Below are 25,289 nucleotides of genomic sequence, written 5' to 3' on the forward strand. Positions count from 1 at the left end.
GTTCCGGACGGAGACGGTGTAGTTGGGTACTGGCGGTTCTCCATCCGGACGGAGACGGTGTAGTTGGCTACTGGCGGCCTCCATTCAAACGGAGACGGTGTAGTTGGGTAATGGCGGCCTCTTATCCGGACGGGGGTGATGTAGTTGAGTACTGGCGGTACTCTTTCCGGACGGAGGTGATTCAGTGGGTACTGGCGGTCCTCCATCCGGGCGGAGATGGTGTAGAGCAGTGCTAGCGGTCCTCTGTCGCGTGGGGCGCGACCCCCTGAGCGACGGCTGCCGAGGGGCGGCCGTCCGGCCTTCACAGCCGGCTGGCGCCGCCGCCGACGGCACAAAAGGCAGTATCTGTCCTCACACCCAGCGCGCCAGGTCCGTCTGGCAGCTGAGTGTGGCCGTCCCATGCCCTACCCAGCGCGCCAGGTCTGACCGCCGTGTGTGGCCGACCCATGTCCCACCCGGCGCGCCAGGCCCGTCTGGCCGCCGCGTGTGGCCGACCTCGTCCGCCGACGACGGCCGCGCGCGTCGGTGCCGTCAGCCGCTCACGTCGGCGACTGGTCTCAGTCGACGATCGCCTAGCGCGGGAGCACGGACGGCATGCGAGCTCGCGGCCGCGAGCGGCGCTGGTGACGAACAGTGGTGAGGCGCGGTGCTGTGACGGGCTGAAGCTAACAGCCGACGGCACGCGGCTGAATGTTACTGGTAAGCACAGCGCGCTGGCGCTCTGGAAGTGGAACTTCATGGCTTAGCATTTGAAACTAGTTGGCACCCGAAATAAATAAAGAGGGAAATCTGGCAAGGACGGCAGATATTTACATGGACCAGGCGTAGTCCACAAGTTAAAGAGCATCCGGGGTGGGTGAACCAATGGGTACGCACGTGCAATGGTTAGCAGGCTGAACTGGGTACGGATTTTCGGAAAAACACGGATATGGGTACGGGGGTGAGGAAGACGTTAACGAAATGTTGAGTAGGTACTTAACATATGCTGCGTAATGCTACTATTGCTTGTACTTATTTTAGTCATACGTAGCCTCATTAACCGCATCTATGTAATCATAACGCAACGAGTAAGTTTTGATGTCATTTTTCTTGAAACGTTTGATTATTCCGAACCAAGTATTGAAAACTGCAAGCGCTTGGTTAACGAGTACAAGGGGGGGGGGGGGATGGGCTCGCACCCGCCGCATTGGATCTGTCACTGGCCGCATATATAATCGTTCTCTTCATTAAATTATGCACCATACGCTCAGTGTCACTAAGGTGCCACTAACAGCTTTTTGTTATGGGTGCGGACACAGACCGCTGTTCCTGTCGCTATATTGCGAGCAAGCCTTGTGTGCCTGTCTTAATTTTTCATGCCAAGGCATTTTAGCGGTTCATCGCATAGGCTTCCAAAGCACATCATATTTACGATAACATGCTATGTGATCGGTTCGCTGGTCGTAAGCACCCTCCGCTGCAGGGTTGTTCGTTATCTGTGTGAATGTTTCGATGCTCCGGCTGCCAGGCCGGAGCATCCAGCATTATCAGGCGCCCGGCAGCCCGCCGCGCATTGAAGTCTCGGCCCGAGTGACGTCACGGTGACGTCAAGCGAAGGTGAAGCGAGGATCTCTGAATGGGTTTACCTCTCTTATACGGCCCTGGCAGAAACAACTGTCGACTCCTCGTCCTGATGGGGGCGTAGTGGTGCTGGTGCGAGCCCCTTCAATGTTTTCTGAGTATACTTATCCGAATCTGTTTGCATACATTTGCGCCCGAATTTTCAGTAGTTTATGAGGCATTCATTGCGCATGATTTGATACAAGAGCACGTGTGCGTACCATTCCTGGTTTCGGAGCAGCGGCAGTTTCGGGAACACTGCACGGTGATCTGCGGCCGGCTCGGGCAGCGGGCGGCAACCGACGGCTTCACGAACCGCCGGAAATGGGCCGTCATTGCTGCAGTCACGGAACCATACATGATACATTACGTTCAAAACACATAAAACTGTGCACTATTGAACTCGCCACTGAACGAGGAATACGCCTGTTTAGATTTCGTGACGCGACAAGCCATGCTCTCGCTCACATGAGCAGGGCAGGAGATCGTCTTCGGAAAGAAGGGGAATTCAGGATCCAAGAGCCCGCCATTATTGGGACCCATGCCATCACAAAAGAGTCCAATCCATCAATTTTGAAACATCTCCGCTTAAGACCACTTTATTTTGAGATTGGCCGCTGATGATGATTTTTTCCAAAGGGCTGAAGCTATTTGTGAAAAATGACCTCGCAGACCCGACGTCAGGTGAAAGCTGTAACACTTTTGGACGAGCCCTAGGTGCACGACATTTTGACTAAAGGCTAAGAATTCGTCGCCATTGGAGAGATCGCCTGATGTGGGCTTCAAGCAATTTATCACGACCGAATAATCACCATAATTATCCCATTTTATCACCCCTTTCATACAGAAGCTCAACTTGTCTTTCCTTGCGCATTTTGGCGCACCAAAAGCGTGCGCTTTTGTTCCAATCCAGCATCTTCAAATTTATTTTTCCTCATCGGCGCAACCACGCCTTAAGTGTCATTGGAATTCATTTCTGTTTGAACGTCAGTTCATACAGTCAACACAAGTCGAGCGCCATTTGCACCTCCTTGAACACCCAGCTATTCAAGCTGGAGCTAGGCCGTCTATGGATCATTAACCTTTCTTACTGCGTCCAGAGCAAGTCAACAGCTTTTTTCGCGTATGAGGTGCGCGGAAATTCAGGTAAGACGTGTTTATCAGCAGCACCGTTTTGAAAAACAGAATTTTGTGCAAGCCATTCATGCTAGAGTAGAGTAGTCTACGGGTATCAATAGCATTTCCAGGGGGTTCGGCACACGACAAGAGTTTGGCGTGAAGGTATCCGGACTCTCCTCGTCGTGACGCTACCCGGACTCTCCTCGTCGTGACGGTACCCGGACTCTCCTCGTCGTGACGGTACCCGGACTCTCCCGTCGTGACGGTACCTGGACTCTCCCGTCGTGACGGTACCCGGACCCTCCCCGTCGTGACGGTACCCGGACTCTCCCGTCGTGACGGTACCTGGACTCCCCTCGTCGTGACGGTACCTGCTCTCCTCGTCGTGACGGTACCCGGACTCTCCTCGTCGTGACGGTACCCGGACCTCCTCGTCGTGACGGTACCCGGACTCTCCTCGTCGTGACGGTACCCGGACTCTCCTCGTCGTGACGGTACCCGGACTCTCCCGTCGTGACGGTACCTGGACCCTCCTCGTCGTGACGGTACCCGGACCCCCTCGTTGTGACGGTACCCGGACTCTCCTCGTCGTGACGGTACCTGGACCCTCCTCGTCGTGACGGTACCCGGACTCTCCTCGTCGTGACGGTACCCGGACTCTCCTCGTCGTGACGGTACCCGGACCCCCCTCGTGACGGTACCGGACCTCCCTCGTCGTGACGGTACCCGGACCTCCTCGTCGTGACGGTACCTGGACCCTCCTCGTCGTGACGGTACCGGACCTCCTCGTCGTGACGGTACCCGGACCTCCTCGTCGTGACGGTACCACTCTCCTCGTCGTGACGGTACCTGGACTCTCCTCGTCGTGACGGTACCCGGACTCTCCTCGTCGTGACGGTACCGGACTCCCTCGTCGTGACGGTACCGGACTCTCCTCGTCGTGACGGTACCCGGACCCCCGTCGTTGACGGTACCCGGACTCTCCTCGTCGTGACGGTACCGGACTCTCCTCGTCGTGACGGTACCTGGACCTCCTCGTCGTGACGGTACCCGGACTCCTCGTCGTGACGGTACCGGACTCTCCTCGTCGTGACGGTACCCGGACTCTCCTCGTTGTGACGGTACCCGGACTCTCCTCGTCGTGACGGTACCCGGACTCTCCTCGTCGTGACGGTACCGGACTCTCCTCGTCGTGACGGTACCCGGACTCTCCTCGTCGTGACGGTACCCGGACTCTCCTCGTCGTGACGGTACCGGACTCTCCTCGTGTGACGGTACCGGACTCCTCGTCGTGACGGTACCCGGACTCTCCTCGTCGTAACGGTACCCGGACTCTCCTCGTGGACGGTATCCGGACTTTCCCCGTCGACCCACGGCTCCAGTCTGTCCGCAGTCATACATTGCGGTAGTAGTAGCCGTGGTTCTACTGTCGTGAAATGCATTTTAGCAGCACAATCTTGTATTTACTCTTTCATACAATCCAGCGATTTTCCGTCACGCTGCGTGCCCCGAACGGAATCTCCCTATGGGGCAACCTCGAACCACCGGACCCTGCTTTGGATCTCCCCCGGCTTCTCTTTCTACTCCTGGGAACCTCAGGTTCGAGACAGCCTGCCTATGAGGTTTTGCGGGGCTTGGTGGGTACCGGGCGACACTTAGGTGGTCAGAAGGGTGGTAAAGGTAAAGGTACCTTGGTAAAGAGGTAACCGGAGGAGTGCCGGGTAGTCAGCGAAGCCCGTGAACAATCAGCGGAAACGCAGTCGGCCAGGTACTCGTTACTGGCCACAGGGCTCCTTGAGCGCAGAAGCGACCCGAGCAGCTAAAACGGCGCACGGAGCGGCGTATCTCAGGCACGAGAGGTCCCCAGGGGTGCAGCCAGAGTCTCGGTAGGGGTGCGTAAGGTAGAAAAGAGCTCCTGGTGGTGCAAGGCCTCCCCGAACAAAGAACACCGCTCGTCCTCGTTGACTTCAGTCCAGGCGACGCCGATGAGCACATGGATCACGTGGGGCGCGTGGTAACACTGCTCACGCACAGCGAGCTACTTCCCTGAATGGGGGCTGAAGGTAGCCAGCTATCTGACCCGGCTGCTGACCCGTAGCGCAAGCCGCCCGCTGCGCGAGGTGCAGCACATCGATGGCGTGTGCGGGAGGCCATGACGCTGCGACCACGCCACCCTCTGCTAGCCATAGATCTGGACTAGCTTATGGCGCTGGTCCGACCTCTAATGCGCCAGGTGACAGGTGGACCCGCCAGCAACGACGTCACCAGTCTGCGCTCGCATCTTCAGCACCGCTTTGAACATTACCTGCGTCATCTCTGCTTCGTTGCATACGTCGGAGTGAGTGCGACTCCCCGGGTTTCTGCCTGACGGCCTCACAGGCTGACGGCCATGACCCGGCTACAGTGCCGGGCGATCCCGATCACCGCGGGGTCGGTCCGGAGTGGTTCCGAATGGTCTGGGTGTCCCTGAGGAGGTCACCGCAATGACGGTCGGCGATGCGCATGCAGTCAGCAACGAAACGGGGCGGGCTGGGCGTCAGCAGCCCAGACAGTTCAGCATAGGTCCGGCAGCGTGTTGTCCACCGGCTGCGTCACCCAGCACACCGACACGCGCGGCGCCCAGCGCGATGGCAGGGTAGCGGCGCCCGCGCGGTGGCAGGGTACGGCGCCCGCGATGGCAGGGTAGCGGCGCCCGGCGCGTGGCAGGGTAGCGGCGCCCGGCTCGTGGCAGGGTAGCGGTGCCCAGCGCGATGGCTGGTAGCGGCGCCCAGCGCGGTGGCAGGGTAGCGGCGCCCGGCGCGGTGGCAGGTTAGCGGCGCCCGGCACGGTGGCAGGTAGCGGCGCCCGGCGCGGTGGCAGGGTACGGCGGCCCGGCTCGGTGGCAGGGTAGCGCCCCGGCCGGTGGCAGGGTAGCGGCGCCCGGCGCGGTGGCAGGGTAGGCGGCGCCCGGCGCGTGGCTGGGTAGCGGCGCCCGGCGCGGTGGCAGGGTAGCGGCGCCCGCGCGATGGCTGGGTAGCGGCGCCCGGCGCGGTGGCAGGGTAGCGGCGCCCGGCACGGTGGCAGGGTAGCGGCGCCGGCACGGTGGCAGGGTAGCGGCGCCCGGCACGGTGCAGGGTAGCGGTGCCCAGCGCGGTGGCAGGGTAGCGGCGCCCGGCGCGGTGGCAGGGTAGCGGCGCCCGGCGCGGTGGCAGGGTAGCGGCCCCGGCACGGTGGCAGGGTAGCGTGCCCAGCGCGGTGGCAGGGTAGCAGCGCCCGCACGGTGGCAGGGTAGCGGCGCCCGGCGCGGTGGCAGGGTAGCGGCGCCCGGCACGGTGGCAGGTAGCGGTGCCCAGCGCGGTGGCTGGGTAGCGGCGCCCCCGGCGCGATGGCTGGGTAGGCGCCCGGCACGGTGGCTGGGTAGCGGCGCCCGGCACTACGGCTATGTGGCAGACCGGGATGTTGCCGAGGAATGATGACGTCCGCTGCCCGGCATCCAGATGGGATACCAGCCGCTGTTAATGCCACAGAGCTTGAAGGCACGCTCAGTTATGTAGAAACTCCGCCCAAAAGACGGCAAGAAATATAGAGGAGCGTGGTGATGGCAATGCCAACATTGACCAGTAGCTCGCTAGACTGCTAATCGAAATGCGCAATCTTTGAATATGGCAATGGCTGCCAATGCACTAAAACTTGGATATTAAGTGCCAGACGGTTTGTACAGAAATCAGCTGCATCATTTGTGCCATCATGTGCAAAATTCCAACTCTGTTATCAAAAATATCCCAGAACGATGTGTTTCGGAAGCATAGGTCCTACACAATTTCACACACCCACGCTTTGATTAAGGGTCAGGAAATATTCATACCCATAATAAATAGGCTTCATACAACACCCAACTATGCTTGATCCGCAACTGATGTTTCATGACTGTCGTTCTCAAAAGGATGTCGGACTGCACCATGTATCGTCAGCATAGGCATCTATGGCCGGTGTAGTAAGTTGTGGCTCGAGTTGCTCATGCAGCAAAACGTCGATGTTTAGACATGTGTTCTACACTAGCTCACGCTTTAAGCGTTCACGGGTACAAGCCTACCAAGGTTTGAGTTTGGGCTAACTGTGCTGGTCTTTGGTAATTTGGTTCCACATTCCAGGTTTTGTGACCAAATAGCTCGCAAAAGTTTCCATGTATGTCACCAATCGTATTGAGCAAGTCGGCAGATATTTTTCGCCATGACTGCAAATCATCAGTTGGGTGCCATCTTTAGAAGACGCTAGTTAGAAAACGACAGGCAATTAATAATGAAGTCAGGTATGCTGGGCAGATGCGTTCTTGCTAGCTGATGCTACATGCGCCTTAAAAAAGAGTGGTTTACTTCCACTTCCGCCTCTGTTTTAAAATGCATTGTAAACCTCACGGCACTTCAGATTGCCAAGATTGGAACTACCGAGCGTGGACGTAGCGAAACCGTGGAGACTGCAGCTGCGGTGTGTGATGGTGGGTTGCCTGTCCTGAGCTCCGCGGTACATGGCGAGTGCGAAATTGTCCATTTTGCGTCCCTGTATTAGCGGGTATGTAATATTTATGTAACATACGGTGTCAGGTCCTTGTCCGCAACTTTGCGTTGCATGCATCGCAACTCTAAGTGTCGGACGTCTGTCAATAAAAATGCGACGTCATACAGCATCATGCCATATCAGCATCGCACGTATCCCAAGACCTCCCAAGTTTTACAAACAGCGTATTTGTTACCGGAGTTGCCACCATCGGCGCAGTATTTCTCGGCGTGCTTCAGAAGAGGCTGCGATGGGACGATACGAGTGTTGATGGGACAGCCATCTCGGTCTTGGAGAAAACGACGGTACCAAACTGTTTCGATCCACATAGCCCCCGAGAAAATGTCGTCATATCTTACCGGGCAGCCTCTGGTGAACTCCGCTGCATGCTGACCATCGGACCTGGACACGCGCCAGTCGCTGCCGCGATGGAACGGAGTCGGGCGCACCAAGCTGCCTGTCTGGGATGTCTCAAGGTTTAGTCCGCTGTGGGCGACCGGTTGTTCTCATCTTCGTCGGAATACGAGCCCGAAGACCACAGTGCCATCCCAAAAACCAAACACGTTTGAGCCAGGCGGAGGGCGGCACCGCACAGCCTGCGTAAAGCCGCTGGACAACAGTGTGGATGAACATCAGTGAATAAACGGATGATGTCAAACTGGCCAGACTCGCTCCGCAGGTAACGTTAGTGAACTTAGGGCTCTCCTCTATCTTCAGAGATCGCGCCGTGCCGGTGGGAGAGTGCGCTGCACTGGATCATGCATGAATAGCACCCAGCACTGAGCCTGATCTGATCCGACTCGTGACATCTCAAATCTTCTAACGCTGATTCGGTCCTTCGTGCATTGACCTCTACCCACCATCCCAAGAATAAAGCACGTTTTAGTAACGAGAGAAAAGTCGTTGAAAAACGTTTGTTGAGCTCAATCAATGATCGCTATAAAACAGCAGAAAAGTCAAACGGGAATATATAAGTACGGTGGGTGTCCGATCACTGGACGGCACGGTCAGAAATCACATCCGATCACTGAACGGCACCGTCAGGAATTCCGACCGATCACTGGACGGCACGGTCAACACTCACACCTGATCACTGGACGGCACTGTCAGGAATCCCAACCGATCACTGGACGGCACGGTCATGAACCACACTTGATCACTAGACGGTATAGTCTGAAATCACACTCGATTACTGGATGGCACCATCAGGAATCACATCCGATCACTGGACGGCACGGCCAGGACTCACATGACGCGGGATGATTTGGGTGACAAGGAGAGCAGAGGTCTTGTGAGTCAGCGGGTGTCATTAGTTCAGTGGCACGGTGCCGCCGGTTTCGAGCTATGTCCCACACATGTCGGCCTCGTTGATCTACGGATGTGTAGATAATATCAGTTTAGGATTCAGAAGCAGTGCGTAACCAAGGGGAAAGGCTTTCAAGACCATGCCCCCTGCCTCTGGTGGCAGCTTAAGACGCTCGTAGGGCTTTCAAAACATCAAGAAATGTGTCCTCGAGACGTCTAGATATAATCTCCAGTCCCCAAAGCTCCCCCAATTGGAGTATGGTTTAAGCCCTTCCTGTGTAAACTTCTGGCCATCATACTGTTCAGGGGAATGTTAAAGTTGCGCGAGACAAATCCTTAAATCCTTTAATATCGGTAGATCTGGCTTCATTTCCAAGCACGCAACTCGCCAATGCTCGTTTCGCGGCTTTAACTCTTTTTGAAGGGAACGGGACGCACTTCGTCACGCCTTATTTATACAGCAGCAGCGACTGCATTGCTCATACTGCATCTGCTGCATTGCTCACGGGCCATGCCGCGATTCAAATCCGTGGAATCCCCTCGTGGAAGTCCACTTCTGCTCTTCGTTTCGATAAAGGCATGTTCCGAGATATCAATGCATCTATGTCTCCATTCTCCTGGTTTTACTCCGATGAATAAGGCCATTACTTCTATCTCATCCATGAGCATAATGTTCCTCGCAAATGCGCTTTCCAACATACGGTTTTAAATGTGTCTGGCTCACTGTCTGACGTGTCCGCACTCGGAGACGCGTGCAGCCGCACACCGGCTGGCTCCAGATTATGCACTTTCAAGGTGACGTTCGTATACGACACTAGTCCGGCGAACGTAAGAAAACGTCCAACTCGCTAGCTTTTAAATCGCTAATCTAGTCCGTAAGGCACGGAAGTATGGGGAAAAGTGCTCACAGTTGCGTTCGTGTCGTTTCAGAATGTCTGTATTCATGGCGGTATGAGAGCTGCCGCCCTGCATCTGCTGCTCGTGGTGGCAGCTGTGCGCCCCTTCTCACCCACAGGTAACTCACGTCGCTCATCTATCAAACTTGTGCATTGGTATTGAGTGGTTCAAGAACAGCGTCGAGAGCTTTGGGCGCTGACGGCGTGTTAACTCCCCATGGGAGTGTAGGCGAAGGCGCTTACTCGCGAGGTTCATGTGAACTTGGGTCGTTTACGTAGTTATCTGCAACATTGTATCCCAAAAGACCGATTATTTTTGTACGGCGTGCCAAACAGTAATTTCCTAAAGCACTCATAGCATATTCGCCTCTCTGACTTGTTTTGTCGATTGTGCTGCGCGTCGCCGGCGTGGAGCCCGGTGCTGCCTGGGCTAACAAGGAGAAACGGGCTTCGGGCGTAGGGCTGAGCTGGCTTCTGGTTTTCGGCGTGGCAGGACTTAAGAAGCGCTCGGGCAGGGTGGGCGGCGGTGGGATAGTTTGACTCTTCCCTGAAAGTTTACTTGAATAACTTCCGAACGGTGCGGTGCAGCCTCTTGTGGTTGTTAATTGATGTTTTCGGGCGCGTCGACTGCCGTGGTCATTTGGCCGCCAAAGGAGTTTTGTTTTACCTAACTAATGAACCGCGTAAATGGTCCCAAAGTTGATGGGTCTGAGAAAGAAAAAGACCTGTTGAAATACAAGAAATTGTGAGTTGTCTCCTAAAATGTCACAGAGCGTCAGGGGCGAGTCACGCCGTCCAAAGTGACGTTGTCGTTCTTTCACAATGCGCGGACACGATATAAGCACATGGCGAACGGTGAGAATAACACCTCGTCGATGGGAGATAGGTCTATCGGCTCCCTCCAACATATAACCGTGGGTTACGTGATTGTTCCCGATGCGTAGTCTGCAGAGGATCAGCTCTCCTCGCCTCACCTTCTGAGAACAAGATAACCACTGATGCAACTCGGGTTTGATTGCTCTGAGCTTAATACTATCGGTCACATACCAGCAACGTTGCCACTCGTTCTACAGAAACGTCCTTATTGCGGGGTCAAAGTCTGTAGCAGGGTTAGAAAGAGAGCGTACACATGGAACCAGCTCTGCTCCCCTGGCAGCCGCGGCAGCCCCCTTTTGCCGGTGATTCCAATGTGACTGCGGACCCAACACAAGATGACTTTCTCCCGGGCCTCATCCAGTTCAGTCAGGCGTCCTAAAATGTCCTGTACGAGAGGATATGAGGGATGAAAAGGCCTAAGACTAAGAAAGCTAATGAGAGGGTCCGTCAAAAAAAAGGTTCGTTGCCGACCTTAATAAAACACAGCGCCCTGTTGATCGCTACCAACTCCGCGGAGAACACCGACGCGCGTGGAGGCAATGAAAACAACCGGATGTCCTAGTAGCTCACAAACGCACAACCTACACCACCAGAAGTTTTAGAGCAGTCCGTGTAAGTAATTATGTAGCCCTCACATGACCCCTTGCGCTCAAGTGCCCTGGACCTCATTTCATCTGGCAAGACGACATTAGTGTTCATATCTGTTAGAGACGTATGTATTGAGAGTGAGGCCAAATGCCAGGGAGGTTGCACAGATGTCCTGCCCGCTTCGCCCTTCGAATGGGAGTTTCGCTTTCCTGCAGTAAGGCGTACATTCGGAGGCCAAGAGTCATAGCATGTACTCGAGGTGCGCTGCTATGAAAACGTACAGCAGACCGTGAGAAACTGTGCCATATGCCGGATGCGAGAGGAGCTGTCGCAGCTTGAGCGCACAACGCATACCGAGCATTTTCCTCCTCGCTGACAAGAGCGGCTTGTGTGATTCCACCATGAGGGTTACGGTAGGTGATGTGCGGAACGCCCATGTGATAACTCGTAAAACGGTGTGATGGACAGTGTCAAGGACGCATTTGGTGGATTCACACGCGCTGTCATAAATAAGGCATGCATAGTCCAGCTTAGGACGTAAGATTGGGCGATACAATAGCAAAAGCGTGCATCGATTTACTCCATGCGATGTGCGTGAAGCACATTTCATTAGGTTGCGCTGCAGTCCCCGGTAAACGCTGTTTTGCCGCAGGGAATTGAAAAGCCAATCTTCTAACAATGAATTATATAAATCTTGTGAGGCCACCGGCAGGCCAAAGCCAGGTAATGGCTGTCAGCAAAGGCAATTCGTAGGGAATCGCGTAATATGATGCGACGAGGTAGTGTCCATTGGCTTTGATTCGGTCTGATGGCCAGGTAAAAGTAAAATCAGACCGTTTTATAGTTGGAAAAAATACTTCATGCCTTAGTTTCTGACGCTCATTCCGAACTTATTGACGCAGATTTAAACGGAAATATAAAGCAATTTCAAAGTTTTTTTTCTCGAAGGCTTCGAGGGAACAAAATTAGGATCCAGAAGTACTGAGGTACCGTATGCATGGGTCGATCGGTTGTGAGTGCTATGATGACAGTGAAAACTTTATTTCAGCAGAGTAAGGTCTAAGATTAACTGAATGGTTGGAATTGTTTAATTAGGGCATAATATTGCTTACATAATTTTAGCCATCAATGTTCTCGTTTTACTGGGCTTCAAACTTCACTTCAGAACAACATACGAAAAAACCTATGCTGTTTTTTCAAAGTACGAAGTGTGCGAAAGTGCGAATCAAAGTGCATGCCATGTATTAATAAGTAATTTTGATAAGTGTTCTGTACCCTCATATAATCTGTATAAAGTTTCCGATAAACTCTGTGAACATTTCTTAAAACAGAAAGTTCAAAGATGATATCGTCGATCTTTAAACCTCTTAAACATCGGGTGATCCGACGTCGTGTTCTTGAACGGAGACATGAATGCTCCAGGAGTCAAAAAAGGTAAAACGGCACATGACTAAAACCCAAATAGGGGAAAAGCTTTCAGGTCAAGAATTGCAAGTGGTTAAACGCCGACGGGACCAATAGCTTGTTTTTTAAAAGATTAACGGCACGGAAGGGAAAAAGTGGCACATGAACGGAACAGATTGGACCAATAGGTCTTGGAGAAACCGCTTGTGTTATTCCCTCGAACACTTCAGTTGCTTGGAGTTGTGTCGGTCTCACCCCAAGATGCAAAATATTCCCTACAATCCATTAATGAACTTGTGTGTCCCGTCGTGCGCTGTCCAGTTCCGTACTAGCCCGGATGTCCGAAGGCTTTCTTGCAGCCTGTAAATGTTCGGCATAACACGAATGAACACCACGACTATGTCTGGACGCCCGGGGCAGCAGCGATGCGGTATTGACATGATCTGATTCAGAACAGAACGAACAATTATATGGGCACAAATATGCGTGACGGTCGTCCGCAATTCCCACTATCTTGAGCGCAAAATATGGACCCTGAGGTCTGGAGTGCTTTCTGACGATTAACATCAGATGCCGGCAACCGAAGCAGCATACACAGGCTTCAAAACAGTTGCGTAGCATAGGCGAATGTACTGTCTGCAACTTGTTTGTCCAATTCAATACTGGGTATGCCAGACCCTTGAAACATTTTTCGTTATTTTTGTTCCACGATTTTCAGTGATTTTTTTTCAGTCCTATCCGATTTGGTGGAACTTACCACAAAAGTTCATCGAATTAGTCGGTGCCAATCCGCTTGCAAAATTAAGGACTCTTTACAACTTTAACAGTAAATCTAGTTAAGTGAGTACGTTTAATGCTAATGATTTGTTCATTCTCATTGGAAAAGACGCTGTAAACCAGTGGGTGTCGAGCTCCTTAACACAGCTTATTGCCTGTCGGGAATGTAATTTTGCATTAAGATCAGAACAAGCAAGGCCCATCATATCAATGACAATATCACGATTATATCTGCCAATACCTCTCAAACACCACTACATTGCAGCGACCAAAATCGCTGCTCATCACAATTACATGCAGGCATGAGCATGTTATCTAACAATATCAGACGCCTGGTCGGTACACAAATTGCCACATATCGATTGACAGTGTCAGCGGCACCCAATTCAGAAGCGCATGACGACACCCACCTCGCATGCCTAATATGAACGAACACTTCACCAAATACATGGTTCTTCAAGTGTGTGTTCGCTCGCGGACATACCACGAGTACCTGCTGTTTCAAAATAACAATCCCCCGCGCGACCGTCTATTGGGAGGTGCCTGCAGTACCAACTCATTCATCCAGCAGAACGAAAGAACCATGAGTACTTGCTGCGTCAAAATTACAATCTACCCGCGCGACCGTCTTTTGGTAGGTGCCTGCGGTACCAACTCTTTCATCCAGCAGAACAAAATAGTTGCGTCGTTTTTGAACCCCGTTGCTAATATAGCATACGCTACCAGATATCTTTTTTGCGAGGAACAAATACGAAAGCTAATTTGGTTGTAATCGGGCATCGTACAGCTGCAGGTCACATATACACAGTAAAAAACAAACTATTGTAGACATGTTGACAATGTTACTTCACTTTGCATCCACCGTTATTGTTTTCAGCACGCTAACAGAGATACCATCAACACCCTGTCAGTCGCCCGTCATTCGACATTTGCCACGACCGCTGATGCTTTGGCACATCGTAGACATGCTAGCCACTTGCCAAAGGCTCTGGTGACCGCACAAGCTACCCGAAATCTTACCAAATCTTCATTTGAGATATGAGTGAACGGTCATGGGGATGTTCATCCACGTTAATGACTTCCTGAATTTCTGTGTTAAGTGCCCTGGGCCTTTTAAATAATTAAAGAAGAATAGCAGGCATGCAACTATAAGAAACAGTATAAATCAATAAGGACCCACTAAATGCCCAAAGCGTTTGCTGGATACGGAGTACCTAGCTCACATCAAACAGCTAACTGCTGTGTGATAAAGTTACCTGGCTGGTTTCTGGTTGTAGAGGTCAACATGTTCATTCTTTGATTACATTAATTTGGGAGTGAGGATAAAGGAAATGATCTGTGAGGATGGAACATTATTTATTGCCAGCCACCCGGAAATGGATCGGTTGAAGCAGGTACTTAGTCTTAGGCTGGTGTTAGACTCAAATTTGTATGGGTGATTAGCTCAACAGAAACTACAGTGTTTCATTGAGTTCACATTTTTGTAATTTACCCCGGTAGGAGCTTGGATTTCAGAAATCTGTGGTGTGCATTTTACCAATAAAACATGCTCCTGTCTAGTTTGTCAACCATGAAATGTAGTACAATTCATCGGAGCTAAATTGTGTTGCTGATAAGATCAGGAGTGATGGTAGTTAGGTGATACTAACGGAGGTTAGTATATTGTTGAACATTGTATTTACTCTGAAAAAATGAGAGCTTCAGTTTTCCATAGCAGCATATATGATTGCCACTCACTCATACTAGTTATCTGTTATCACATATGTGATCTGTTCGTCAGACAATTTGCTTTTGGAATTGGTGCACGAATTATTTGCGTGGAGTGAAAATTTCTATGCAATTATTTTTCATTTGTTTCCATCCGTATAAAATGGTAAATTTGAAAATCAGGAGCGGTCCTAATCCATGTCTGGTAAAAACTTCTGATCCGGTCCGGTCCGATCCGCGGATTGATCCCCGATGCGTAGATTGATCAAATCCGGGAAGCGCTCCAGTGGCTATACCCGCGTGTATCGTGTCGCGCCGGGCCCCGGGCTCGGCGACCTGGCCCGACGCCCGACGCCGGCTGCCGGCTGGACGACTCCGCCCAGCCAATCACCGTCGGCCCCGTCAGCGGTGACCCGTCCAATCGAGCCCCCCGACTGACGTCTGATCAGCCGGCGGCAGCACGGTCCGGGCTATATCACAGACCCAGAGTGGTGCAGGCCGACATCTGATCGGCCGGTGAGAGCACGGCCCAGCCGCACCAGAGGTACTCAGTGGTGCAGCCTGACATCTGGTCGGCCGGTGAGAGCACGGCCCAGCCGCACCAGAGGTACTCAGTGGTGCAGCCTGACATCTGATCGGCTGGTGAGAGCACGGCCCAGCCGCACCAGAGGTACTCAGTGGTGCAGCCTGACATCTGGTCGGCCGGTGAGAGCACGGCCCAGCCGCACCAGAGGTACTCAGTGGTGCAGCCTGACATCTGATCGGCTGGTGAGAGCACGGCCCAGCACCAGAGGTACTCAGTGGTGCAGCCTGACATCTGGTCGGCCGGTGAGAGCACGGCCCAGCCGCACCAGAGGTACTCAGTGGTGCAGCCTGACATCTGATCGGCTGGTGAGAGCACGGCCCAGCACCAGAGGTACTCAGTGGTGCAGCCTGACGTCTGGTCGGCCGGTGAGAGCACGGCCCAGCCGCACCAGAGGTACTCAGTGATGCAGGCCGACATCTGATCGGCCGGTGAGAGCACGGCCCAGCACCAGAGGTACTCAGTGGTGCAGCCTGACATCTGATCGGCCGGTGTGAGAGCACGGCCCAGCACCAGAGGTACTCAGTGGTGCAGCCTGACATCTGGTCGGCCGGTGAGAGCACGGCCCAGCACCAGAGGTACTCAGTGGTGCAGGCCGACATCTGATCGGCCGGTGAGAGCACGGCCCAGCCGCACCAGAGGTACTCAGTGGTGCAGCCTGACATCTGATCGGCCGGTGAGAGCACGGCCCAGCACCAGAGGTACTCAGTGGTGCAGCCTGACATCTGGTCGGCCGGTGAGAGCACGGCCCAGCACCAGAGGTACTCAGTGGTGCAGGCCGACATCTGATCGGCCGGTGTGAGAGCACGGCCCAGCACCAGAGGTACTCAGTGGTGCAGGCCGACATCTGATCGGCCGGTGAGAGCACGGCCCAGCACCAGAGGTACTCAGTGATGCAGGCCGACATCTGATCGGCCGGTGAGAGCACGGCCCAGCACCAGAGGTACTCAGTGGTGCAGCCTGACGTCTGGTCGGCCGGTGAGAGCACGGCCCAGCACCAGAGGTACTCAGTGGTGCAGTCTGACGTCTGGTCGGCCGGTGAGAGCACGGCCCAGCCGCACCAGAGGTACTCAGTGGTGCAGGCCGACATCTGATCGGCCGGTGAGAGCACGGCCCAGCACCAGAGGTACTCAGTGGTGCAGCCTGACGTCTGGTCGGCCGGTGAGAGCACGGCCCAGCACCAGAGGTACTCAGTGATGCAGGCCGACATCTGATCGGCCGGTGAGAGCACGGCCCAGCACCAGAGGTACTCAGTGGTGCAGCCTGACGTCTGGTCGGCCGGTGAGAGCACGGCCCAGCCGCACCAGAGGTACTCAGTGGTGCAGCCTGACATCTGATCGGCCGGTGAGAGCACGGCCCAGCACCAGAGGTACTCAGTGGTGCAGCCTGACATCTGATCGGCCGGTGAGAGAGCACGGCCCAGCCGCACCAGAGGTACTCAGTGGTGCAGCCTGACATCTGATCGGCCGGTGAGAGCACGGCCCAGCACCAGAGGTACTCAGTGGTGCAGCCTGACATCTGGTCGGCCGGTGAGAGCACGGCCCAGCACCAGAGGTACTCAGTGGTGCAGCCTGACGTCTGGTCGGCTGGTGAGAGCACGGCCCAGCACCAGAGGTACTCAGTGGTGCAGTCTGACAAGGTGTCAGTCGGGTACAGCTCGGCGCATGCGGAACGACTTCGAGTTTTACACGTGGAGGCGTTCTCGCGCAGGCCCTATTGCTGGGAATGTTGTCGGTGGAAGGGTTGTCCGTCACGTTTTTTTTTTTAACTTGGGAATGTCATCGCTTAGAGGTTTCGTCTGTAGCGGTATTGTCTCACAAAAAAGTTGTGTGCTCAAGTTGTTTTGCGTGAAAAAATTAATCAAGGCACCAGTTACAAGTCACATAAAAGTTTTGTCACCTGGACATTTTGTTCGTATCTATTTTACCATATATAACCTATATTCTGCAACTGTTTCGCATGTCACAGCTAATCTTTCGTGGGTGCGTCATTTCCAGCAATCTGAAAAAGGAATTTTGACATCAAGCCGCACTTGATCAGACCCGCGCTGCCACCAAGTCAGGGCTATCTATAAACGCCGGCGCTACTCACTCTGAAACTCTCGGCACCAGAATGCATTATCCCGGCGTCGGGTCGGGCAACGGCCCGCTCGCCAAAAATTTGTTGTTGACCGAGTGAGATTGCCCCCCCCCCCCTCCTTACAAAAGAAGACCTACACACGAATCCATACGAGAATGCAGCGCAAGACATCTTCCGAACAGCCCGTCACCAGCATACGCGCGTGTACTCACCAGTCGACATATCTGTCGACCACCGGTTTCAAATACTTTACATGCGTGCGGCAAGTTCGGCCCGTCCGTAGTTCGGCCCGTCCGATCTAAGTACTCGACGTGTCGCCCGCTCAGCCACCAAACTACCACGTATATTGGGGATCAGGGAAGCGGTCACCTTTCCTGATAAACCCAGACGAATAACGAAATTGCTCATTCTGACCGGTCACCCGGCTTAATAGCATCTCTCGCACTCGTTGCCTCCGACCGTTTGACTGCTTCCTAGCATTCTGCGCGGAACTAAGGCATAATGGGCCTTTTGCAAGGGTGGTTGTTGGCTACCACTCTTCCTCGTGTACAAAATCCTCCGAATACTTGAAAACCAGCTGCGAGATAAGGCGAAACAATGGCGACCCCATGTGCCTCATGAATTTAAGGAAATGCGGAGAACATCCATACGAATCGGAGTGTTCGTTGTTCACAGAACACACGACAGCCAATAACGACTTTCCCATTCGACACCGCAGCTGTCTGTCAGGGTAGGCAATTGGCGCTTTATCTCACGGTGGTGTTTTTCAACTTTTCCTATAGCGTCGCGATGCCATCCTACCGAATGTCTAAGATTAATGCCTCACAGATTAAAAAACTTCTGGCGTCTTTTGAATTTTTATTAGCTCCGCAGCCTGTCTCGATATGCTGGGGTGCCCCAGATGTCAGAAGCTGCGTGGACAGTGCGTCGATTTTATCATCTGCTGCGACTCACTTTATTAGATAATGAAACCGGTGAACTTGTTTATACACGTCAGTACCAGCGTTTTCCCTGCTAGCCGACTGTTCGACATGTGCACGACAGTGATCATATATCTGCCGCCTTATGGCGCTCAGGGATCCTGCTAAAAAAGAGAAGGTTTTCATAACATAATACAGATGGTTGCTTCCCATACCGTTCAAACAGGACTACCTGTAAAACTACATTATTTTTCGGGACTCGCGCGTCCCGGGTTGATTCATACAGTGCCGTAAGCAATGCACATGGCAACAGATAGGCTGTAGACGGAGCCCGTGGTCAGCGTTCTACGGGGTGTAAGCGGGGTATTGGCATCACTGTTCTGCAGTCGGATCATAAGCCGGATTTACGACGCACTCACTGTGACCTGCGCGGAGACTGGGCAACATGCCCATCCAGTGGCGTAGTTTCGCAAGATGAGTCGGGGGAACTGAACAGTAAAAACTGCCCCAATCTGCCCCCAAAAGATGCCAACAAACGGGCTTCTCTCCGATTTGGTGCACTTTCCTTCCAAAGTTAGGTGGTTGAAGGCCAAGTTTGGAAGCGTGGGGGGCTAACTCCCCTGGCACCAAATGAGTAGGACACTGCATCACTTTACGTACCACCAGTGATTGATTCCTCGGCCCGGCTATGATACGTTTTGATCTCAGCTCCACCCGCTTTCCGTGATGATTGTGGTGGTAATTGTCAGGTAGTTGTCAACCCCACGCCGTGCAGGTCGCGGGAAGCCGCACTCCCCCTCTCCTCCCTTACTCCTACATCGATGCCACTATCAGCTGTTCTTTTCCGGAGCAGTCCACACCAGCCAGCGTACTGGCCCCTCGCTTCGGATACGCAACACGACGACATGGTCTTCACACGTCACGGTCGGCGTCTGGGCGCTGTTCGACAGCAGAGCCCAGCCGGCGCTGCTCTGCGCTCCCGCCCCCAGAGAGCGCCAGCGGCCAGTCTGGGCGCCACCGCGTTCAGCCTGAGGACTGCTCGCCGGTTCGGAACCGCGCTGCGAGCCGCCGGTGCCGTCGGTGACAGGGTGGACATATTTATAGAAGCATGGGACGTCGCAGTCCACGCCCACTGCACGACCATCGCCGTGACGTCACGCCGGCTCGGCTGCCCATGGCCGCATGGAGATACCGCAGTCCCCGCAGCCATGAGGAGCGCATCCGCGCCATCGAGACCTGGGAGCGCTGCCGTACCGCAGAGGCCGCCGCGCGTACTAGTGGTGCCGTAACAGAGTGAAGGGATTGATCGCTCTCGTGCGACGCTCGCGCCTGAGCAGCGGTCTGCTGACAGGGCTGTAGGACTTCTGGAGCCGCTGAGGCAGTTCAGGTCGCAGCCAGTGAGAACGCGCAACACACGCGGACGGACAGACTACATGCCCCACTTCGCTGCCGTCGGCCCCACATCGCTGCGGGGGCGGTGGTAGGGCGTGGTTGTGCTGGTGCGACCCAGGCTGGACCACGCCCGTGCCGTGCCTGTGCCTCGTCGCAGTCCCTGCACTCAGCCGCCCTGCCGGAGTCATCTGAAGCCATCGGGAACATGAGCGCGTCGAGGGCTACTGCGTCGATGGCATACCTTGCTACGCAGTGCAAAATTGTTATGAAATGTGCTGTCTCCGTAATCGACGCTCACGTTTTATATCTCATTAGCATTTTTATCACACCGCGCACTTTTCTATGCACCTGGAAGATCGCGCGCCTAGACGATCGTTTCTGCCTCACGGCCGCTTACTATCTTACGCCGATGACACCCAAGTCCTCGACTCCGCTACTCGCGATGTCATCAGTCTGTCTAGCCCGAAAGCTCGTGTGAGGAATTCATTCAGTGCCTTACAAATGGTTTCAGTCAAACGGCCTCTAAATGAACCCCACACAGACATGGCATGCTGCCGGCTTACTACATCTGCCTCGCATCCGGCTGCTCACCCAGCGGTAGTTTCCGTGACCTTAGATCAAAAGCAATCCATTGGTTTTTGTCTCGTGGCTCCAGAATAATTTGGGGGAAATGGCCACTTGAGCAACCAGGGAAAGTGCTGGCAACTGTGCAACCGCATTCCTTAAAAAGTGCAAATGTGCCTTGCTAAGATTTTCTCCCTCCATGCGCACCAAAAAAGTTCACGCCAACCAGCGACCAGAGGTTGGAGGGAGTCTGGGCTTAGGCGAACCGGCTAGCCTGCAGTCTGAGCATGATGCTTGGTTTGGGCTTGTGGCGTGCAGTATAGCCTGGTTTTAGGGGCATTGGCATGATGTTTGAATCTTAGCCCGTTTGATTCTCCATGGTGGACAGCTCTTGCAGAATATGTGCTATGAATCACGACACACAGCTTTCGAATTTCCGGTCCAGCGTTGCATATTCACGCACACTGAGCAACTCGATTTATTCCTCGGTTGGAAATTCGTAAATTGGATATCGTGGTTAATCCAGTTCAAGAAATGTGATACATTAGGAAGGCTCGGATCGTAATCCCATTGGAATGTTCAGACATGGTAAGACTTCTGCACCTTTCAAACATCAGAATGCTTTAGTCTGCGCCGTTTTCTTTTCATAGTACCTGCTTTTTGTTATTGCAAGTACTCTCGTTTGCTGTGCCCGCTCAGATACAGTGCTTGATGCACTCCTGGATGAGCCATCCACATACTGCAATCAAAACTCCTACATTATCTCGACGGGATTCTGATAGCTAAGCATTGCCACGTCCAGTGATAAGACCTCGAAAACTTCGAACATCCATCTAAACATAGCATTGCCGAACATTGGCAAAACCATGTGATGCTTTGCTGTCAACGTGACATTCGTGGTTTTTGTCTCAGTGGTACTTTTCGTTGCCGATAAAAACGCTTGGTCTATGAAGTTTTACTCTTTCTTATCATAAAAATGTGTGCCAACGAACATGGCCTTGTATCGTTACGTTACGTGACAGGTTTTTACCACATTTTTATGCAGCCCTAATCCGCTATATTTATACAAATGTTTTACCAGGTGCATGCCCGTCAGTAAAATATTTCAAAAGCGCGCATTTTTTCCGCTGAGCTAGCTGGCACAAATTAAAATGCATCGTCTCATTCATGTTTGTGCCTTATTCCCAAAACGGCTGTCTATGCTTGTCGGACAGAACTGTGTAAATATTTGTTTAGCGCTGTTGATGGTCTCGCACGACGCGACGCGAAAACTGGGCAGACCTTTGACAACCATGTACGTGGTACAGTCATGTTTGTGGCACAAATGTCGGGCCAATTTCACATTTGGTACGCCTCCACCATGGATGAACATGCATTTGCAGGACGACTCAGACGTAAGCCCCAAGCAGCCGAGAGTGGCGGCACCGCCTGCGACCCAGCTCCGCCCCTCGCTGTTGCGGCGGCGACGGCGGCGGGCGGACAAGAACGCCGCGCCCGTGACGGCCGTGAGCGTCTCGTCTTTTTGCCAGCCGTCGGCTCGCTGTTTGGAGGCAGATGCGGACCGGACGAGTTAGCAGCCGACTGCCAGTTGACATTAGCGTCAGGTGACGCGGACAAATGACGGCGCACGCCAGCCTCTCCTCGACGCGCTGGCGGCCGTCGCTCCGCCCGGTGCGCGGCACCAGCTGCCTGTCGTCCGCTCGCCGACGCTCGCCGGCGTCAGCGCCCGGCGCGCGGCACCAGCTGTCGTCCAGTGACCGACGGACGGCGGCGTCAGCGCCCGGTGCGTGGCACCGGCTGTCGTCCAGTGACCGACGGACGGCGGCGTCAGCGCCCGGCGCGCGGCACCAGCTGTTGTCCAGTGACCGACGGACGGCGGCGTCAGCGCCCGGCGCGCGGCACCAGCTGTTGTCCAGTGACCGACGGTCGGCGGCGTCAGCGCCCGGCGCGCGGCACCAGCTGTTGTCCAGTGACCGACGGACGGCGGCGTCAGCGCCCGGCGCGCGGCACCAGCTGCCGTCCAGTGACCGACGGTCGGCGGCGTCAGCGCCCGGCGCGCGGCACCAGCTGTCGTCCAGTGACCGACGGTCGGCGGCGTCAGCGCCCGGCCCACCCGTGTCGTGCTGTACCGGCCCAGCTCTTATTGCGGCAGAATGGGGATTTCACGATGTCCACAGGTCATCATGTCCAATGCAGTAATAGGGGTTCTTCATTAAGTCCACAGGTCTTGATGTCCACAGCTCACAATGTATACAGCTCAAAATGTCCACAGGTCATAACGTCCACGGTTCAAAATTCCCACAGTTCGTAATGCGCGCAAGCTAGTTCTGCCTGCACCCGCCAGGGTAAGAAATTTCGTACGCATGGGAGATAGGCGTCCGCCAAAGTCATTTCCTCTAAATTGATACAGTCCAGCACTATTGCTGCAAAGTGAATCTTTCGCGGCTTCCCGAAGTCCGATTCTGTATAAACCCGACTGGAACGAGGCCGCCTCTGAATAATAGGCCTAAACACACCGATTGAAATGAAATCGACTTTGCATATGATAGCCGAAAACCAACCCAGCAGGAATAAACTCGACCCTGCATAAAACTGGTCACCGTGTTCCTGGCTATACTGGGACAGTCACGTAGCAAATTTATTATTGAGGACGTCAAAATAACCGGAGAAAAATGTCTATAGATAGCTTGGCGCTCATCCAGCCAACCTCAGCAGTTGGAACGCGCCGTAAAATAGGCTTTCCAGAACATATAATTGCTGTGACTCATTGGCTATACCATCGTGTTATGCATCCGACTCAGCACCACGAACTGTGAAAATAATATGTTTCACAGGTCGCTTCACGCTCCTGCCCCCTGCTTGACCCTGCACTGGTTTCGTCGGCTTGGCGGTTCCAGGCGCCGTATTCTCAAACATAACAGCGAGGCAGTGTCCTAGCGGACGCAGGTGGAAATATGTCGTGGACATTATAAGCGGTGGACATTATTAAGAACTGTGGACATTGTAAGCTGTGAACATTATGAACTGTGGACATTAAGGACCGTGGATATGGTAAGCTGTGGACATTATGAACCGTGGACATTATGAACCGTAACCTGATGCACTGTGGACATTATAAGACGGGCCGGCAGCAGTAGTTACGGTGACAGCAGCACTTCGCCCGGCACGCGCAATTTCGCCAGCTTGTGAGGCGCGAGAGAAGTAGGTGCTATATCTCACCTGCGTAAATAGACAAGACTGGTCTCATGTGTCAGCGAACTGTGGCCTTCACATACCAGGTGCAATACACCACAGCGGGGCGGGAACAGCCAGCCATGTAACGTGGCGTGGGCGGCGGATTTACTTTTGCACATCGCAGCTCGCCAGCTGCCTTAGAAACGCATAGTAGCTAGAACTTACGTTGAAATTATTTAGATGATAGATGAAGAGACATCTATGAGCTTATTTGAAAGAAACGAGACGCAATTGCACTTTGGGAAGCGTCGCACTCGGCTCTTCATTTCAGGCTTTTCTGACATTGCATGCATGCGTTCGCCTGCAATGTTGCGTGTCCGGAAGCAATGAAGCTACTTAAGCGCTCCACGTGATGGAATATTAAGAACGAGTGCGGAGAAGGTGGTGACCTAGCGAGTGCGGTTGGCAGGAACCCCAGGTTCTTTCGAAACATTGGCATTACAACAATTGAGCAAGCTGTTCATTGCAGCTGCAAGGACTACTGCACGTGCATACAGCGGTACTATTGCAATGCGATTACAGTGCACGTTTCTTAAAACAATTGCGTTACATGGAGACAAGCGAGTCACAAATAAGATTCGCTCCACCCGACTCCTGACAAAATTCGCCGTCATCGATTCTGGCAACTTAATTTATCATCTTATCGTTGTTCATCGTATCATTGTGTATCGTATCATCGTATCGTTATGTATCATCGTTCGTTGCCATGGCGGTCCCCAAATTCTTTGGTAGAACAGAAGCAGACAATTGTTCCCAGCTATCGTAATGCCCGCGTATTTCAGAACTCGTATGTCAAATATCAGAACTCGCATCGAGATGTGAGTCAGTGTCGCACACCGCCGCCCATATATCGACTCACCCTGGCCGCCGGGCATCAACGTCTTGCAGCTCCACTCCTCCTCTCACGAGCTCGACTACGGTTGTCTATCCTCCGCTGCTGTCCTGTGACATTCGACGGCGGCCGACCTTGCTTCCCCGAAAGAGGGTCTCTCCCTGAGCGCCGTCGGACGTCAACGTATGTCCGCACACGCGCTCGGAGCGATCGAGGTCCCGCCACCGACCTGCTGATAGCTGACCTGCTGACAGCTGACCTGCCGCCACCGCTGACCTGGTGTCTGTCTGTGCCTGCCGGTAGACCCGGTCCGTTTGGACGTGGACCCGCCGGTGGCACCGCACGCCGGCCGGCCCTGGTTCCAGCGCGACGCCACCCGGAACGTGACGGCGCTTCTCGGCCGCAGTGCCTACCTCAGCTGCCGCGTCTGCGCCCTCGGCAACCGCACCCTCTCGTGGGTGCGCCTGCGGGACGTGCACCTGCTCACCGTGGGCGAGAGCACGTACACGAGCGACGAGCGCTTCCGAGCGCGCCACTCGCCGCGCTCGCACGACTGGACCCTGCAGGTCAAGTTCGTGCAGCACCGCGATGCCGGCATGTACGCCTGCCAGATCAGCACCTCGCCGCCCGCCTCCTACCCCGTCCACCTGACCGTCATAGGTGAGTGACGAGCAGCCATGCTTGCGGACACATGTCGCCACGGGCGTCTCGAGAGAGTTAGTGACCTGACGGCCGGGAGGCCTCGTGAAGTTCGTTGTCATGGCAACCGAAGGGTGGAAACAGCGCTAAGCTCTTAATTGGTTTTGTTTCATGTACGGTTTCACACCATCACACGTTGAAATTGATTATCTTCTGGTCTGTCAGTGGTGGTGTGGTCTCTT

General features: G+C 54.0%; 1 protein-coding gene and 1 long non-coding RNA gene across 2 annotated transcripts; both read left to right on the forward strand.

Moving 5' to 3' along the window:
* Positions 1–572: 572 nt before the first annotated feature.
* On the forward strand, positions 573–24,748 carry LOC119103979 (uncharacterized). The gene is made up of 3 exons (XR_005094848.1): positions 573–699; positions 9,487–9,571; positions 24,712–24,748. It is a non-coding gene; the product is annotated as an uncharacterized LOC119103979 (long non-coding RNA).
* A 1-nt stretch (position 24,749) lies between these two features.
* Positions 24,750–25,076, forward strand: LOC119102458 (zwei Ig domain protein zig-8-like; the record flags this gene model as incomplete). The annotated part of the gene is made up of 1 exon (XM_037225829.1): positions 24,750–25,076. A coding segment is annotated over one exon (327 nt), but the record flags the coding sequence as incomplete, so codon positions are not given.
* Positions 25,077–25,289: the final 213 nt, after the last annotated feature.

Source organism: Pollicipes pollicipes, unplaced genomic scaffold (genome assembly GCF_011947565.3).
Source record: "Pollicipes pollicipes isolate AB1234 unplaced genomic scaffold, Ppol_2.1 Scaffold_5724;HRSCAF=6776_pilon_pilon_pilon, whole genome shotgun sequence".
NCBI classification, from domain to species: domain Eukaryota; kingdom Metazoa; phylum Arthropoda; class Thecostraca; order Pollicipedomorpha; family Pollicipedidae; genus Pollicipes; species Pollicipes pollicipes.